The sequence below is a fragment of the Columba livia genome, chromosome 13, assembly GCF_036013475.1.
Source record: "Columba livia isolate bColLiv1 breed racing homer chromosome 13, bColLiv1.pat.W.v2, whole genome shotgun sequence".
NCBI lineage: Eukaryota > Metazoa > Chordata > Aves > Columbiformes > Columbidae > Columba > Columba livia.
The window spans coordinates 12,653,311-12,667,719 of NC_088614.1; the positions used below are offsets into that span (position 1 = coordinate 12,653,311).

The following is a 14,409-nucleotide window of genomic DNA, read 5'->3' on the forward strand; positions in this document are numbered from 1 at the left end:
AGCTTCTTCACGCAGTGTTATGACAACGATAAAACTCTTCAAATACCTAGTCAGACTTGCACAGAGATAATCCATTGTATATAGAAATCCAATCTCTTTAAAAAGCCCCTCTCCCTGGTGTAAAATGCACCAAACCAGGGATGAGTGACAGGAGCATCACAGAGGGATGAGATGTTCTGGGAAGAGCAGCCCACAGAAAACACACAGACAGAAGAGAGCGGCACGGGGGCAGGAACGTATTGGAGGAAACACAGAGATACAATTCCCTGTCAAAATAAGAATTAATCCTAACTGTCCTTTGCAGCCTCTGAAATTAAAGGAGACCCTGCTCAAAACACAACAGAGCTCCCTTCAGAAGACAGCTGCCCAACGTATTCATTTATACTGCCATTAGCTTAAGTAATTAATTGAAACAATTGTAACAGGAAAAGAATGAACATTTTTTCCAGTAAAAAAAAAAAATGTCAGGGATATATTCAGTTTTAGCTGCAAATAATCATTTTAGCTCAACAATTAACAATAGAAACATTTCAACGCGTTTCTTTTAAAATTGGATAAAATCTGTTCCTGACATTAAAAAGTCAACATCATATAAACAGGTGAGAAGTTAAATGAAGAACCCCAGTTCCTGCACTGACAGCAGAAGAACAACTGGACTTTAAGTCTTCAGCTTCTCCAATGTTAACCTCAGGATTCACCCGGCAGAGGAGCTGCACCTGCTTTGCATTAAAACCCTGACCCAATGTTTTCATACGCTTTTTCTGGAAATAAGCGTCTTGGAGCATCATCTCTGCTCGCTACCTGCCCACACAGGCCTGAGCACCCACTTCTGTGCTAACAGGAGAAGCTGCTTTTTAGAGCACCGGTGGTAGATAGATGTGTAAAAACCTGCAAATCCCGTCGGGATGAGCCCCTGACGGAGCCTCACCGGCCTTGCTGCTGTGAGCGGATCAGGAACAGGCATTTCAAACCACAGTGCTGCCACTTAGCATCCTTGGGGACGTACTCATGTTGCCTTAGCAGGCTACTGTTGCTGAAAAGAGAATCAAAATGAGCTTGTGTGGTGTTCACCAGAACAGAAAGCCTATAAAAAACTGCTTTGGATCAGAACACACTCACAAGAATTTTTAACTCCCCCCTGTTTTTTAAAAAAGACAAAAAAAAGAAGACGTGTTGCAAATTTTAATTTTGCTTCAGCTTCTGGCTTTTATCATTCAAATGTGACCAACAGAAACTTATGGAAGAAGGTTAAAAAAATTCTGAAGGAATATTTCTTTTGTTTTGTTGAAGGAAGCGTGTGAGTGTATCTGTGTATCTGCGTTTGTGCATGTATGAGGGAGATTTCAACAAACTAGAATAATTCCAGACAAAAAAACTGCACAACCATGAGCACAACATACTAGAAACTTAATGAGACTAATTACTGCAGAGTCAAAATATGCTACGCATTTTGCACTGCTAGCCAGCTTTTAAAAAGCCGCTATGGTCTGGCTACAAACCTGTTTAATGATACTGTATTTTGTAGCGTAATTATGGCTTATTTTTGTCTGTGTGGCCAGGAGTCTTGACTGGCATTCAAAAACTATTTCGGCTGAAGAACAAAATCCTGGTACTGTGGAAATCACTGTTGGATGACAACAGGAACAGGATTTCAACTCGTTTGTTCTTGTAGGACATTTGTTGTCCACAAACAAAAATGCGCAATGGCCTGGCCATCACCTTCCTCTGTCTAGGCTGGGTTCTCATCGGGTTCTCTCTCTAGGCTGGGTTCTCATCGGGTTCTCTGTCTAGGCTGGGTTCTCATTGGGTTCTCTCTCTAGGCTGGGTTCTCATTGGGTTCTCTCTCGAGGCTGGGTTCTCATTGGGTTCTCTCTCTAGGCTGGGTTCTCATTGGGTTCTCTCTCTAGGCTGGGTTCTCATCGGGTTCTCTCTCTAGGCTGGGTTCTCATCCCACCAACTAACACCTTTGCTGCTGAAGGACATCTCCCCTGCTGCACCAACCCGCTGTGGGACTGAGCGGAGAGCTCTGCTCCTCACCCCGTGTTTCCGTCTGCTCTAAGGCTTTTAAAGACATACTCGCACTGCCTGAGCGCCTCATTAAGCAGAAGATTAACGTGTCTGAGCAGCTCAAGAACGGAGGGTCCCTGTAGCTCCAAACAGTTTAATCCCAGCTGCCAAGAGATGCGCCTGGGCTTTTGTGACAGGCTTGTGGCCACAGCTCCACCAGCAAGCTGCTGAAAAAGTCACTGCTGCACTCACATTGCAAACAGTTTAACAGCAAAACCACGACTTGCAATCAGCATGACACTTAGTGCAGTGACTGACACGGTGGACAGCATGTCTGCGCCCAACCTACCATCAAGCTTATGTTACTAGACCTAATGCAGCTGTGCCACTGCCAAAAAGAAAGGAAGAAACTACATACATAGGCCAGATTTCAGTTTATTGTGGTTATTTTTCCCAATGTAGAATAGCTGGGGCCTGAGCAAAAGTGGAACGGAAAATTTTGCACATTAAAGATGAGGCTTAAAAAAGCCAGAGAGCAGACGGATTTACACACTAACATTTCAACTGTCAGAGCTGAGACACAGTCTTATGATAGAACATCTACATATTAAAACATTCTTCCAGTAGAAAGCTGTAGCACTTACAATCATATTAAGGTATTAAAAAAAAAACCAAACCCAAACCAACAAAATATTGACCAGGAGGAACTCAGAGGTTACATACTCACACCTGTGCTTCCAAGAGCCAGAGGGACATACTCTTTTTACATTGTCTTCTTGACTCTGAAAAGTTCTATATTTTGGCAAGACGGTAAGATGTCAACCCAAATAACAAGCGCAAAGTCTTATTTTATTGTCCTCTCAGCGCACCGGGCTTCTCAGCCTGTGCAATGGTTGGGCTGGTGTACAAATACTGGTAGAGCTGGAAGTGTCTTATTCTGTGGTCATTGAATACCAACCAGAATTCACAAACAGATGTTTTTAGGGTCGGGTCTCTAACGATACAGCCTGGAGGGTGAATGTGTTTCATCACGTAAAAGCACCTTGATTCTCATGACCTTTAGTGTTTTGATGTCCCAATGAAAGCAGCAGCACTCATCTGGAGGAGGAGAGTAGTGCATAAACTCTTCTAGGAAGAGGATATTGATGATTTGTTTAATGAAGTCACCACTAATCCACTGCTTAAATCCAGACTTCGACCTTCTTTTTCCTAGAAAAAGGGAAGAAAAAAAAATCCTTGACTCAATGCTGTTTTGTTCAAAAAATTAAACAGAAAATTAATATTCTGTCTGTTACATCAAATCAATATAAAACTACACATTACCTGAGCACCTATGATTGCATGCAGCTTGCTGCGAGACTTGAAAATGCCTAGCAGAGAATTTATTTTCTCCTGTTCATATCTGTAGGTGAACCCAAAACTCACGAAGAGCCCAGGCCAGAGCGGAGCTGGGTTGGCTCCCAATCAGGGATGCTCAGCAGGTTCAGCTGGTGCTCAAGGAACCAGCGGAATCCAGCTCCTAGGGTTTGCAAACCCCAACTGAAATGATTCCTGCTGCTGACACATGGACTGTCTCGTTCCCCTCAACCTGTCCCTGTTTTCAGAAAACTGATAATGTTGGGGAAGGCAGCAGAGGACACAATTCTGCCACCAATTTTGACTCTTTTGCTCCTTTGTAAAATGTGACTGGAAAGATTTTACATGTATTTCATTTCCCTAGGAAAGGGCTCATCCAAAACCTTAATACTTTTGTTGGTTTGTTTCTCCACCCTGGACAGAGAGGAGGAGAAATACAATGGAACAAGCTTAAAAAGCTAATTTTGGATTGGCTGAAAAAACCCAAAACCAAATAACAACAAAACCCCATATCATAGACTCACAGAACGGCCAAGGTGCAAAGGGACCTCTGGAAGTCATCGGTCCAGCCCCCCGTTCACACAGGGCCACTTGGGACCGTGTCCAGGTGGCTTCTGAGTATCTCCAAGGATGGAGACTCCATAACCTCTCTGGGCAGCCTGTGCCACTGCTCCATCACCCACACCATGAGAAAGTGTTCCCTTATGTTCAGTTGGAATTCAATACTAAAGATGCAGAAAGTTCGTCTTTCTGAAGAACTGTTCCACCTGGCAGCTTCATTCCTGTTTTCTAGAAATTATTAAATGTGCATTTTGAGTTTAAATAGCCCCTCAGTGAAGTTATTTTCCTTTTGACTCTGTACATGTTTGAATAAATGCTGCTGCCCACTGGAGTAACACTGCCTCTGGTGCCCTCGGGCAGAGCTACACAAAACCAACAGCCATTATGCCAATTAAAATAAACAATGGGACATACTTACAGCTCTGTAATCCAAGAACATTTCTTTGAAAGCCAGAAAGTCAGTGAATGTGAGGAGCATATCAAATATATCACCTGCCATTTCATCTTTGTGCTGTCTGTGGAGAGAAAGAGTTGGGGAATTAGAAAATTGTGTGGGAAATAAAGTCTTTATTTTTAAATGGTATGAAGTCAAAAATCATATTGGGACAAGTAGAACAATATCAAAATTCAAGCAAGAATGTTATTACAGGTCTATCATAAAGTGAAACTTTAGTCAAATATCACCTTGCAGGATTTCCAATCCAAATACATTAAGATATTATATTTATCTAAATCCAAGATGTAAGAACATCACACCAGTCCCTGAAAACCAGACAAAGAAACTGACCCGTAAGTCATCAGAATTAACACTCCACTGGCATTTATCTATTTTAATTCAATTTAAAATTAAATTGATTAAAATATTTTAAGATATTCAGTTCCAAATTACACTTGATTCTCTAACTCAAGGGCAAAACCAATGATCTTTCAGAAGTGACCTCTTCGGGAAGCTGGTTAAGCTAAAGTGACCAAATGCAAAAGCTTAAGACAAACCAAACTCTTCTCCGAACGCTTTGTACAAGCATTGCAACAAAGGCATTTCACCACGTGACTCTTGAAAGACCACCGGGATACTGAGGTGTGCAACGACAGGCCTGAGGGATATGCATGAGACTGAACCTCTGAAGGGTCTGCTTCCAAAGGGACAACGATTATGAAAACCCTCCAGTGTTCTCATTCTGATTTCTCCTCTTACCTTTTAAAACCCATTATATTTCAGCAGGACAGTTCAGAAATTTAAAGTAGCAGGACATGGTGAATGCGAAAAAAAGTGGCCAGTCATTGCTTGCAAGAATGCTTTTTTAAAAAATTAAAGAAGAACCAACCCAAGCTCTAAACTAGATAAAAAGAAATAACTGAGAGGCACATGAGCCACCCCCCAACCCAAAGTAAAGCAGAGACTTACTGCAATGACATTGTGAAAGCAGTCATATTAAAACCAGGAATCCGATCAAGCAATTTTTCTTCAATGTATTTCTCTACTAAAGAGATCTGGAAAACAAATAAACCACCCCTGTAACACCGTAACAGTTTTCAGGAGATTTCCAACCAGCACACCTTCCTGACACTTTCTATCATCCTCACTGGGCAAGCAGCTGCAGGTGCCTCAGCTGGGTGTTGCTGGTTCAGTCGTTCACATCACAGCTGAGGCACTGAGCTCAACAGTTTTGCTGGGAATATTGGTGAGAACAAACACTAGTAGTAAATTATTTTAAAGTCATTTCATGGTATTGACTAGTAGGCTGGTATAGTTTCATAATTATGCTTTATATGAAGAATGTCATTGAAGTGTCCAATTCACTAAATAATACAACTGGAGAAGAACAAACTTTGTTATGCACACAGGTTAAATGCACTATTTACTACCGCAATAGGCTAAATTTCTATTCAAGACATATGCAACTTCCAAAACATCAGGTGAAACAAAAAGAAAGGAACCTGGAGCTCCAGAAAACATCTTTCTTGCTCGCAGATCATGACTGTGCTTCAGAAAGAGACAGCAGGCTGGCTCTGTACCATGTAAACCCAGTATTTTATAAAGGGGGGAACACAGAACCTGACACTAGCTTTAATAAAAAAGCAATACATATGAAAACCAGGAAAAAGTATCTTACATATTCATTAAAAATAGAAGTATAGATGAGCTTGTTTTCTTCTGAGTCATCGAACTCCTGGTAGTGCTTCTCCATAAAAGTCCTCTGTATTAACTGGAAATCATCATCTGGATCACAACAAAACGCATCACAGAGTTACGAGTTTAGTCATTCTTTTTGCAACACAAACCCCACATTCACTAGTCCTCTGTTGCGGGACACGTGCAGAGTCAGTCACACAGCGCCGCAGCTGCCGCGGAGCCTCCGTTCCTGAGCCACCAGCGAGAAGACAGAGGCGCAGGGCAGCAGGACTTGGGTCTGCATTTAACAGCAGCTGCGTGTTCACAATGGAACAGGATGCACATATCCACTATCACTTCTTTTAAGTTTCATTTACACTTAGTATGAGCTAAAAAGCCTTCCTGCTTTACATTTTATTAATAAGGTTATTTATTTTGAACCTCATTTTGTTCAGGCTTTCAAGTCAGCAGAAGTGAGCACCTCTTCCCTGCAATAACTCAAAATAATTATTCTTTCCTTGAATTAAAAAAACATTACTGAAACTCCAGGACTCATTGTCAATTGTTGAAGATTTTATTTTCCAGTTGTGGAAGGAAACAAGAATAAAAATTAACACAGTAGGTCACCACTGAATTCAACAGAGCGGGTATAAACGTAAAGCTTACTTACAGACTGTTAAAATACACCAGTCTCAGCTTTCTAAACCCTGACATAGTGAAAATCAGTTCGCATTTCTCCAGATTCAGCTACATCACCAGGCAAACTGAGGCTGCAGAATCTACATCTCTCTGGGAAGGATGTGGTCAAAAAGATTACATGCTGTTCTTTGAAGGAGCTGATGGCTGACTAGCGTGAATTCTGTCTGGGCATCTTGTAAACTAGTTCCTTGCACACACTGACTTTGCAGTTAAAATTATGGTCCTGAGAATTTAGCACCTTTTATCGGCTGAGCTCTCATAATGAGCTTGGCGCCATTCAACCTTCCTGCCACGTTACAATTGTGCACATCCAAGTGACGTGAAGCCAAATCAACTCCAAAGGGCAGTCTCAAAAAGCGGAAAGTGATACGACACGATGACATCTAGCCCGTTATGCAATGCTGCTGCAGACAGGGAGAATAAACCGTTCTCTGTGTTGTGCAGAGGCAGAACAAGGAACAACACACGCAAACTGCAGCACAGGCACCTCGTATCACACGTGATAAACCAACTCAGTACTACAGCAAATCACGTGGACAAACCATGGCAGCTTCTAGAACAGCCAGACAAACGCGTTAGGAGGCTCAGGCAGAGCTGGGAAGGGAAGGCGCCCTCTCCCAGTCTCTTCCATCCCCTTTATAATTTGGTATAAAATTCCAGAAAGCTTTGATCTCTACGTGAGATTTACAAGTGCCTTTATTGTTTATTTATGAAGGAGTGTATCGCAGCAGTACAGGGAATAATTTTTAAGACTCATAAGCCTGCTGCTGTGCAAACAGCACAAAAGAGACTTTTGTGCATTCTTTTACCATGCTAGCAGGTTCAGGGTCACAGGAACAAAGGAAGGAAAGCTTCCATGAAGCAAGCAGGGACTATGTTGGCTCTGTATGTCTGCCAACAGAAGGGCAGCTTGCAATATGTTCAGCACCCATCTTGTTGTCTATAACTGCTTGCAGAGCTTACCCATTATAATATCCTCCAGATAGCCAATGACCGCATCAAACTCTGCGTCAGAAGGGGAGGAGCTGAAAATTAAGAAAGACAATACTGCATACACATTTCAACCACAGTACAAATAAAGGTTAACATTAAGAAGTGTTAACAAAAGCCTAAGCACAAATAAGCCCAGTAATTACAAGATAACTGAATAATTTCCTAGTTGCAACCTACAAAACAATCCATGGCACTGACTCAACTGCTTCAAGGGGATTCTCATCAGGCTTCTACTGTATTTTCTGCAGATCGGTTCCTATAAATGGTGTTTTACTGGCATTACTGTTAAGATAATTCCAGTCTTAGTGCAGAAGGATGCAAAGGGTGTCATTAGAACAGCAAATTAAGCATTTTCCAGCCCCCAAATCCCAACCGCTACCCCGGGCTTTCCTTCCACTCTCTTCCCTGCTTAACACTCCCTGGTGATCACAGGGCTCTGGACACTAGAGAATATTTTGCAGTACTTGTGGAACCACTTGAACTCCATGTATACACAATATTATATAACCAAAGGAACTTAAATATTTTTTCTTTTTCAAGAGACATCCCTGCATGTCTCAAATAAATGGCACAACATCCTAATGTCATTCAGCTGTGAGCAAATATTAAACACCATTATGGATGTGAAGTCATCCAGGGAAGAAACCTTTGGTACCACCATTTCAGGACCCTGGATCCCTCTGCTAAATTTATTATTGTGCAGCTTGTTCAGACACATTAGACACTCCACAGAACCCTCTTGGGCCCTGGCATTCAAGCCTCATGTTTAGTGAGGAATTAACTCTTCCTATATTCTCCAGTAGATGAAGGAGGTTTTTATCACACATAAGGGAAACAAGTTTCATAGAACGTTTCTCTTTAAGAAAAGATTAGCTTTGATCAGTGAAAGCACCATTTTAATTAAATTGAACGTCTTTCTTCTTCTCTTTAAGTTTCTCTTTAGCAAACAGAGCAAAACACTTTCACACTAAGTTTAAAAAAATTCATTGAAGTTATTTTGCTATTGAATAATAACCCAGTGAAATTAATCCAACAACAGTTTAACCGAAAGTTTAACTACAACAAGTCATAGGACTCATTCTGACCCCGAAAAATGAAAAGATGGTTTATTTTAAAAGGCGTCTGATCACCAAGTAATGTTGTAGCAACATCTGTGATCTGCTAAGCCGTGGGAGACGAGCAAAGGCAAGGCAAGCGACTGGCAAAGCGTGCTGTTCCACCGGCGGGGACAACAGCACCGAGAGAGGAGCTGGCACTGAGCATCACGCCGCTTCATGAAACAGGGTCCATTGCTTGCCAATTATGTGCAAGGACAGGAGACTTTGCTAAGGATATTTTCCACTCTTTTTTTTTCCCCTCAAAAGCAGCACTACTGTTGATTTTATAGCTTATTCCAACAAAAAATTTTAAGTATTTACAGCCTGGTTAAGGTCTGTAAGGCAAATGATGAAATGATAACTGTTTCAAAGCAAAAGCAATTCTACCTCTCTATACAACACAACTGAAGAAACACGTGCTTACCAGTCTTTGGGTTAAGCCTCTGTCTCCTGATCGTGTCTAGTCTAGGCCAGAACAAGCGCTGCTGCAGGAGCAGCCCAAGGAGCGCGTGGCCTCTCAGGTCAGAGCATCACAAATGAACCAAATCTACGAACTAGAGCGACAGAGGCACGGGTACACATCCCCTTCTGCCCCAAGCTTTAGAAGAGTATGCCAGACAAATGTGTGGGGAAGCAGCATCCTAGTATCTGCCTGTGCACAATTTGGTTGAAGCCACCTGTAAAAAGTCTCACATTCTAGAAGGAGCGCGTTCAAACACTGAGAAGCCTCTTCTTAAAACCTGTGACAACGTATGGTCTTGAAAAGGAAGGAGAAACTTAAAATTAACACAAACCCTCTGATTTTTATTATATATGTAATGTATTTTGATCACTTAGCAAGGGGTATCTGGTGCTATACTCCTTGCAGGTTTATTTAGTTTGACTTCACCTAAACTCTGAAACTCCTAGAGCTTTGCGTTCTGTGCCTTCGTTCTCCTAAGAGGCGGAATCTGCTAATCAGTCTGGTGTAAATTCATTCCTGTGGTTATATGCCTATTAAAATATTTTAACTAGGAAACAGTTCACTGAAAGCCTGACACCGAACGCAGGGTACTCACACGGCTACACCAAAGTTTTCTTCATCGGAAGTCTCCATCGTTACCACATAACCAGAGTGGAGCAGAGGCAATCTGTTGTGTTGCTGCTGTGCGTGGTTATTTCTTCTTTTCAGACAAAGTGCTAAAGAATAACGCGACTTAGAATGAATACAAATTGAATTGTTAAATTAGCATACACTTCTCAAACAGCAAATCAGGAGGAACCTTTTAATTTTTCAATGTATGAGTTTCAAAATAACGTACTTCCAAAGTTACTACTACTTTTTCTCCCTAATAACTCAAATTCTCTAGGAACTTCATCTGCCTACTCAGAGAAGAGGCTCAAAATCATTCACACTTGCAGTTAACTTCTGTAAGGGGGTTTCACTTGACTTTAATATCTTTACTCCTGAAGGTTCCGTGAATGATTATTACAACAACACAGGAAAATGAAGCCAGATAAGATGAAGATGCCAGCCTGGTCCAGCGCACCAGAAGAGCTGCCAGGCCAAGTGATGGCGATCACACCTGCCGGGGGCTCGGCCAGCCCTGGGCTGTAAGCAGTTGCTAGCCCATCACCCAGGCCAGGGCACAGGGCAGCCCAGGCCCCGGAGCCGCTCCTGTGCACGCACTGGGGACAAGCAGCTCCCGCCACCCAATACCGGCCTTCAGCACAGCCCGCCAGGGCAGGAACCAGCTCTGCAGCACCACGGCACGGGAGGAGGGATGAGCATGAGCCTCGCCTCCTCCTCCTCAGTCCTGGCTCCTGGGGAGAGCGAAGCCCCGGGCCCTGTCCCTCCCTAGGGGGTCCAGGCTCCCACCCTACCTCCCCCTCCCCAAAGGGGCCCGGACAGCCCAGCCATCTTCCCCCCGAGAAGATCGGCCATTATCGGTCCTCCCTTCCCGAGGAACACGGGCATCGGGCCCGCGCCACCTCCGCTCCGCCTCAGAGAACGGCCCCGGCCCTGCCCCACACGCACCGCGGGTCCCGGCAGCCAGCGCCGCGCCGCCATGGCACGCACCCCCCACGCCGCCGGCCCGGCCGTCTCCTGGGAAACGCTTCCTTCCGCCCCGCCCGCAGCCAATCCCAGAGCGGACGCGGCCCTGGAGGGCCCGCCCACACCCTCGAAGGCCCAATGAGAGCGCGCGGCGGGGCCGGGGGGAAGGCGGTTTCCGCTGCCCTGCTGGGCCGTGATGGCGGCTGGAAGCGGCCGCACGGGCCGGGTTCGGTGTCCGGATGTCGAAGGCTGAGCTAGGAAGAAAATGAAGAGAAGACATAAATAATGTGCTTCGTTATGATGCGCGCAGCCCCCGCGCTGTTATTAAGGACCCGGAGGCCACAGCCCCCGGCATCCGGGCACAAACCTCTGGCCGAATGTTCCACCCGAGCAGGGACACCAGCCTCAGAGCCGAGGCACCAGTGCCAACGCATCTGTATGCCCCGCTCCCGCCACAAGCCAAAGAATTAAAGAAACAACGACTAACCTTCAAGACGTTTTTATTGTTGAATGGACAACTTTGCTACAATTAATTCCCCACCCTGCGGGCCAGGGGAGCAGCGCCTGTCCTCCCCCGCGCCTTCAGGGTGTGCAGGGACCCAGGGTGCCACCAGCCATGGAGGATCCAGCTTTACAAAGACACCCCAGCGTGGATCTGAGCAGAAAGGCAGTCAAGTTGTACAGTCTTTCCATTCGTGAAATGAACTGGACAGTTCTCTGCAACACAGCTCGCTCCTCCAGCACCACTGGCTTCCTCTGCCCAGCACCAGCTGCACGGAAGACGGTCTGGGGCAAAATTTTCCAAAGCATTTGCATCTTTTCAACAAAGAATGCAGGCACTTAGTCCCACGTCCACAAAGGCACCTCCATGTCACAGGGACACCAGACACCTGGAAGCCTTTGTGGACCTGGGCCTTAAGAGCTTAATCTCACACAGCAGTTGATACAAATCCCAGGCACTTCTGAAAATTTTACCTCAGTTAATCCTGGCCAGGGAAACCAAAGCCCTAAAGTTATTAGAATCTATTAAGGCAGAGTTCAAAATGGTTCTGTCCTACCTCCTCCCTAATGTATGGTTTGTATCTTGCACCTTAGAGATAAAAACCTGCAATTGCATTTGGAAGCATTTAAAACTTCAAGTGATTCTGAAATTCCAAGCTCCTCGTGGCAGTGATGGAGTGCGTGTTTGCTGACTCAGCACAGAGCAGGAAGGGACTCAGCCACAAGTGGCACTGAGGATTTGCCAGTCTGACTTAAAACAGGCATCCAAGGTGGAAGAGAACTCATATTTCTGCAAAAAGACTAAGCAATGCTCTATTTTGATTCAGTCTATCTTTGAAAAAAAGAAAAAGAAAAAATAAAATCAATAAGAAAAAGATGGGCAGAACTTTCTTAACTCACACATTGTACTCCAGAGGTTCAATGGAGACACTCTTCCTTTTTATCACTGCATGGAATTCAGCTCCCTTGAGTTAGCAAAGGCAGGTGAAAGGAGCTCCTAGAGAGCTTAATTCTGGGCCCTGTTCAGGTCAGTAGGAAGGAAGAGTGCTCAGCACAAGGCAGCAGCCTCGGCACTGCTTTGCTAACAATTCATTGTACGATCAAGTACCTTAAAAATAAGATACATCACAGCACGAGAATTCACTACAACAGCCTCTGCTGTTGAATCACTGCCAAGAAGCTGGATGGTTTTGGTGTAGGTTCTGTGTGAATTAGTAAAGTTCTACTATATTGCCAGATAATTAAAAAGAAACAAACAAAAAACAACCTGTACAAGTCCTGGAAGAGACATATTCTCAGTTGGTGCAAAATAAGCATAACTCCACTGATTTTTGTGCTACTTCACTGACATCAGCTATGAACCCTGATTCCTTGTAGAAACCTAGTAAAACAGTCAAAAGCTGCCCGTTGAAATGCATCCTTAACATACAAACATCACAAATGTGTAATTAAAGTGGAGCAGAGATTTCCAATGTACAGTCTCTACCAAAAATATGAAGTGTGGCCCCAAACCTGCTCAGCGCAGGACTGACATGTGGCAAGCAAGGTGCATTTTTAAGAGTTACAGAGTAAGACTGAACTTGCTATCCAAATAACGTTTTCTTAAAGTAAACTGGCCCAAAATTTTCCTCCCATCTTTTAAGATAGCTCAATATTTCCAAAGTGAACATAACCTTCAAAAACAACACTTATTAAAAAAGATGTTTGATGATACCTTAAAAAATACCCAGAATATCAAATTAATTCCAGTCCAGCATTATAATTAGTTAAGAATACCTCCTGAAAACTATAACCTCACAAAAAAAATGTGGGTACAGAAGTTAAAAGCATCAGTAGCATTATGTACTTGAAAATACCGCCGATCTTTTAACATTTAAAAACAAATTGGAACATTCTTTGGAATCACCAAGTTATTAAAACATGTGAGTTTCTCTACAGTCTCCACACTGTCTTTTCAAATCAGTCTGTGCACAGATTAAGTCTTTGAGCAGTTTAATATCCACAGTCGGAAAACACAGTCTCTGACCAGCAGGAGGCTACATTAAACAGGAAAACATTGCCATTCTGTTTTTAGTACTGACTTCTGCCAAAACCAGACATTTTCGAGCACAAGACAGAACAGCCCTGTTTTGGGAGATTATTTTTACCTCCTCTTTTCTAAAATGCATTGTACGTGTACTTCCAGTGCAAATTATTTCAGCACTTGCAACAGGCGAGAAGGGGAAAGAAGAGACGCTCTTCTATGGTGGTGCCTGGAGGAACCGACAGCCATAGCACGCTGACCTACCAGCTTTCCTTACTCTTGAAACCAGGTTCCATTGCTGGCAATGTGAAATAGCTTATTAAAGATTTCATTTTTAAGATAAATAGATAACAGTTTAGCATGAAATCTGGCTGTGGCTATCATTCAGTGGGCGTGAAGACTGGTTAGAGATGCTTCCCCTTTCAGTACTGGTTGGGCTTCATTAAAAACAAGTCTGTGGTATTTCTCCACGTGTGTCATGAAATGTGAGAGATCTGTCTGACTCGGGTTTGTATTTCCTGTCGACACAAAGGGCAGGTCTCCAGTTGCAAGGCACACTCCATGCACAGGTCACTGAAGGAGAAGAAAATTCAGTTAAAGTCTGCATTTACAGTATGAAAAACAACAACAACAGCACTAAGCAGTTTAGAAACACTCAAGTCTTTGAGTGTGGAGATTAGGAATTGCAAGTTGGGTGTTGCAGATCCACAGGCTTTGAGGGGAGCTCATGCTGCTCAGCATCTTACTGCCAGAGCAGTTGGTCAGGATTACACTCGCAGGCTTTTGTTAATCTTAACACTTGCTCTAGTCTGGAGAAGAGCAGTCCCAGTGCCCTGCGTGAACCTGTCTCCACTTCTTATTGAGGCACACTGGGCATGACTCTTTTTAGCTTTGCAGCAGCCAGACACAAGACCCTTGGCAATGCTGCTTCCACAAGTGCTCAACCAACACTACGGAACTGGACTTCACTGGATTAATCTTCTGGCAGGCTACGTAGAGGCAGGAAAATGCTATTATGGTATTA

At 43.7% G+C, this 14,409-nt stretch overlaps 2 protein-coding genes across 13 annotated transcripts in view; both read right to left on the reverse strand.

Moving 5' to 3' along the window:
• Positions 1 to 1,167: 1,167 nt before the first annotated feature.
• Positions 1,168 to 11,000, reverse strand: ARL2BP (ADP ribosylation factor like GTPase 2 binding protein). Of its 2 annotated transcripts, XM_065029168.1 has the most exons (7): positions 10,844 to 11,000; positions 9,885 to 10,005; positions 7,700 to 7,761; positions 6,039 to 6,145; positions 5,330 to 5,415; positions 4,343 to 4,439; positions 1,168 to 3,216 (listed from the first exon to the last, which is right to left on the reverse strand). In XM_065029168.1, exons 2-7 carry the CDS (start codon positions 9,920 to 9,922, stop codon positions 3,136 to 3,138), a joined length of 471 nt encoding a protein of 156 aa, XP_064885240.1. In that variant the 5' UTR covers positions 9,923 to 10,005; positions 10,844 to 11,000; the 3' UTR covers positions 1,168 to 3,135. The 2 variants fall into 2 exon arrangements, with proteins under 2 accessions (XP_064885240.1, XP_064885241.1); XM_065029169.1 differs by lacking the exons at positions 9,885 to 10,005; positions 10,844 to 11,000 and adding an exon at positions 7,873 to 9,809.
• Positions 11,001 to 11,344: 344 nt separating this feature from the next.
• The window catches only part of RSPRY1 (ring finger and SPRY domain containing 1), a 38,046-nt gene continuing 34,981 nt past the window's right edge, over positions 11,345 to 14,409 (reverse strand). For 10 of the 11 annotated variants that reach the window (XM_065029153.1, XM_065029150.1, XM_065029157.1 and 7 more), the window contains one exon: positions 13,106 to 13,958. In XM_065029153.1, the coding sequence (XP_064885225.1) occupies positions 13,862 to 13,958 (97 nt within the window). In that variant the 3' untranslated portion in view covers positions 13,106 to 13,861. Of the gene's footprint in view, positions 13,959 to 14,409 lie in introns of all 11 variants that reach the window. The other variant, XM_065029146.1, reaches the window with a different exon arrangement.

Bases quoted from the DNA above. Each gene is read 5' to 3' on its own strand.
- ARL2BP (XM_065029169.1), bottom strand. From the start codon at position 7,952: ATGAGAATCCCCTTGAAGCAGTTGAGTCAGTGCCATGGATTGTTTTGT. The intron at 6,146-7,699 runs GTAAGCTCTGCA...GTTGTGATCCAG, and splicing joins TCTGGAGGATATTATAATGG to ATGATGATTTCCAGTTAATA. The intron at 5,416-6,038 runs GTAAGATACTTT...TTTGTTTTCCAG, and splicing joins CTTCTATTTTTAATGAATAT to ATCTCTTTAGTAGAGAAATA.